The 2,883-nt window shown below is 32.8% G+C and overlaps 1 protein-coding gene across 1 annotated transcript in view; it reads left to right on the top strand.

Moving 5' to 3' along the window:
* Window positions 1–1,266: 1,266 nt before the first annotated feature.
* Window positions 1,267–2,883, top strand: part of LOC102591818 (transcription factor SPATULA-like) — a 5,137-nt gene continuing 3,520 nt past the window's right edge. Inside the window, exons 1-4 of the mRNA XM_006354803.2 lie at window positions 1,267–1,777; window positions 1,914–2,006; window positions 2,097–2,162; window positions 2,249–2,314. Of these exons, the coding sequence (XP_006354865.1) occupies window positions 1,439–1,777; window positions 1,914–2,006; window positions 2,097–2,162; window positions 2,249–2,314 (564 nt within the window). The 5' untranslated portion in view covers window positions 1,267–1,438. The remainder of the gene's footprint in view (window positions 1,778–1,913; window positions 2,007–2,096; window positions 2,163–2,248; window positions 2,315–2,883) is intronic.

The raw sequence follows: 2,883 nt of genomic DNA on the forward strand, positions 1-2,883 counted from the left end.
TTTAGTTGTCCACTTTAGAAATGACACACAGGTTAAGGCAACAATGATTAGCATAGTGAAGTTACAATTTTACCCTTATAGTACAATTTACAATTCCAAAATAAATTCACTCAAGATAACTAATCAATGATGGAAAGTTCATAAATTTATTTACTTTATTTATGACAAGTTTTCATAATAGGAAAATATTTGTTGTCCTTTCTTGATTTGTCAAAATGGACAACTAAAAGAGGAAATAGGGACAACTAAATAGGGACGGAGGGAGTATTCAATTCAATTTTGGGTTGCTGACTAAAATCCAAAGAGATCATTATTCTGGCAGAAAATCTACATGGATCTTTTGTATGTTTTCTCCAACTACTTCCTAACACAATCTTGATATTTAAAAAAAAAAATATGTAATCAATTTTATGTTATGCACAAAGAAGAGTAGACTTCACTAGTTGTTACTTGATTTTTTCAGTATTATTTGGTATATTCTCTATTTCAATCAACATAAGAAGTATGTCTATGAATTTGTTACGTAAAAAATATAGATAACCGTGGAATTAGTTGATTTATATTGCCATCTTCCTTTGATAAGATGATTGTGATGTCAAATTTCTTCCCTCTAATCAAAGATTTTAGATTTGAACTATTTTTTGAAGAACCTTTTGATAGGAGAATTATACTCTCTTTATAGACATACATGACACAAATACAAATCAGTTACATTGATATATTTCAAATAGAACTCCCTTTGTCCCAATTTATGTGACACAATTTCCTTTTTAGTAAGATTCAAAGAAAATAACACATTTGTATATTTAGTACTAATAATTGAACTTTAAAATGCTCACTTTATTTCTAATGAGATGATTTATAGCCACAAGTTTCAAAAAATTGTCTTTCTTTCTTAAATTTCATATCAAATCAAACAATATCACATAAATTGAAACGAAGATCGTATATACTTGAATTTTAAAAAAAAGGTCAACGTATGGGATACTTTTAATAGGCATCTAATAATTTACTATGATTTCATGTTCCTTATTCTTGTTTTCTACTATTTCTCATCACCTTCTAAGAGTCCAATTTCCAAATTAAACATAAATAAAAACAAAAAGGGGACTTAAGTGGTACAAATGAAACTATTGGGTTTTGCGTTACCTATTCTCATACTCCAAGGAGGTGATTTGTAATTTAGTAATCTATCGGGACGCTAAACGTATTATCCTTCATAAATCAGGTGATAAATTCAAATTAAGCAATTTTCAAAACAAAATAAATCACGCAATTAAGGCGGGAGAAGATGAACTAATCACCCATCTCTACATAAAGTGTGTCCTCCATAGTCCAACTTTTGTTCTAACTGAAAACTCAAAAAACCCAAAGCAACACGCATACGATTCTTTTGCGTTTTCTGCAGATGATCATTTTGTGATGGTGGTTATTGTCAATGGCGGATCCGTACAGAACGAACCCTCACGCTGCTTCATCTCTCGAATCCGAAGATATGTCTTCCTTTTTTCTTAATTTTCTTCAAGGTACGTCCGCTTCCGCTTCTGCGACTGCTGCGGCTGGTTTTTATAACCGATCGGTACCGGTGCCGGTGGCTGAGTCATCTTCTAGCCTCAATTTCTCCGATCCCGGCCGATTTTATGCTGCCGAGTTCAAGGAAGGCGTTGAGAATGTGTTTGCTTCTGCTGGCCTCGGGGATTGTGACGGTATGAATTCAGCTAATAGGAGAGAGTTTTTGGAAGATGATAAGGTTGATAACTTTGGTTTCAGTAGCGAGGTGAGGTTTTTTTGTTTATTCTGTACAAATAGAACTTGCTAGTTCTGCAAATTTCACTTTCATTTTCCTTTTTATGTTTAAATGATTCTCGTAAAATTTGTAAATTTCATTTACTCTGATTTTACAATCTGTTCAGGAGTGTGATGGACTTGACATGCCATCTGATCCGACTCATCCACGTTCCTCAAAGAGGAGTAGATCTGCTGAAGTTCATAATTTGTCCGAGAAGGTTCGCTTCAATTTTGAATCTTATATTTGATGGTTTTCATCCTAAAAGTACATCTACCTATTTTATACATGATTAATTTTTGTGTGACAGAGGAGGAGGAGTAAGATCAACGAGAAACTGAAAGCATTGCAGAACCTAATTCCGAATTCTAACAAAGTATTCTTCAACATCTCAGCCTTTGAGCATCATTATATTTATTGGTTTTTCTTTGCTATCATAATTGAGTTTTGTTTATTTCACAGACTGACAAGGCATCTATGCTTGATGAAGCCATTGAATATCTGAAGCAACTTCAACTGCAAGTTCAGGTTAAACTTCTTGCTACTCCTCTTTGACTACTTCTAGTTGCTCGTAGTCTAGTAGATGCTATATGTTTTCAAACACGTTAAAAGAACATCTTGATAGGATTATGGCAGTGATGGCTCAACAGGAGTAGGTAATAAAGGTGTATCGTGTATGTATAATGTTAAGGAAAGTTAGTAACATATTCTAATTCTTACAGCGGAGCACAAAGTCACGGAATAAATACACTTATTTTTAAGTGAATATCTTTATTGGAAATTGAAAGTATAACACCATCTTTCTCTCTTATATCTGCCTATTGCATGTTCAATTTTTATAAAAGTGTTCTTTGGTTGATCAATCATATTTTTTGGTGGTTGTTCTTGACAAAGGTCTTTGTTTGCTAGTGATATTACTGTAAATGCATGCCATTAACCTGAAGGAAGAGTATTAATATCAATGTAGGGATTCATATGTACTTTACTGACTTCTTTGAGAACTAATTGAACCCTCATTAGTTTGAATCGTCTCATTCAAACATTTATGTCTGTAAAAAGAGAACATTTTTATTTATGTTTTGTGTTCTATATCCCAC

The sequence above is a fragment of the Solanum tuberosum genome, unplaced genomic scaffold (assembly GCF_000226075.1).
Source record: "Solanum tuberosum cultivar DM 1-3 516 R44 unplaced genomic scaffold, SolTub_3.0 scf00184, whole genome shotgun sequence".
Lineage (NCBI taxonomy): Eukaryota > Viridiplantae > Streptophyta > Magnoliopsida > Solanales > Solanaceae > Solanum > Solanum tuberosum.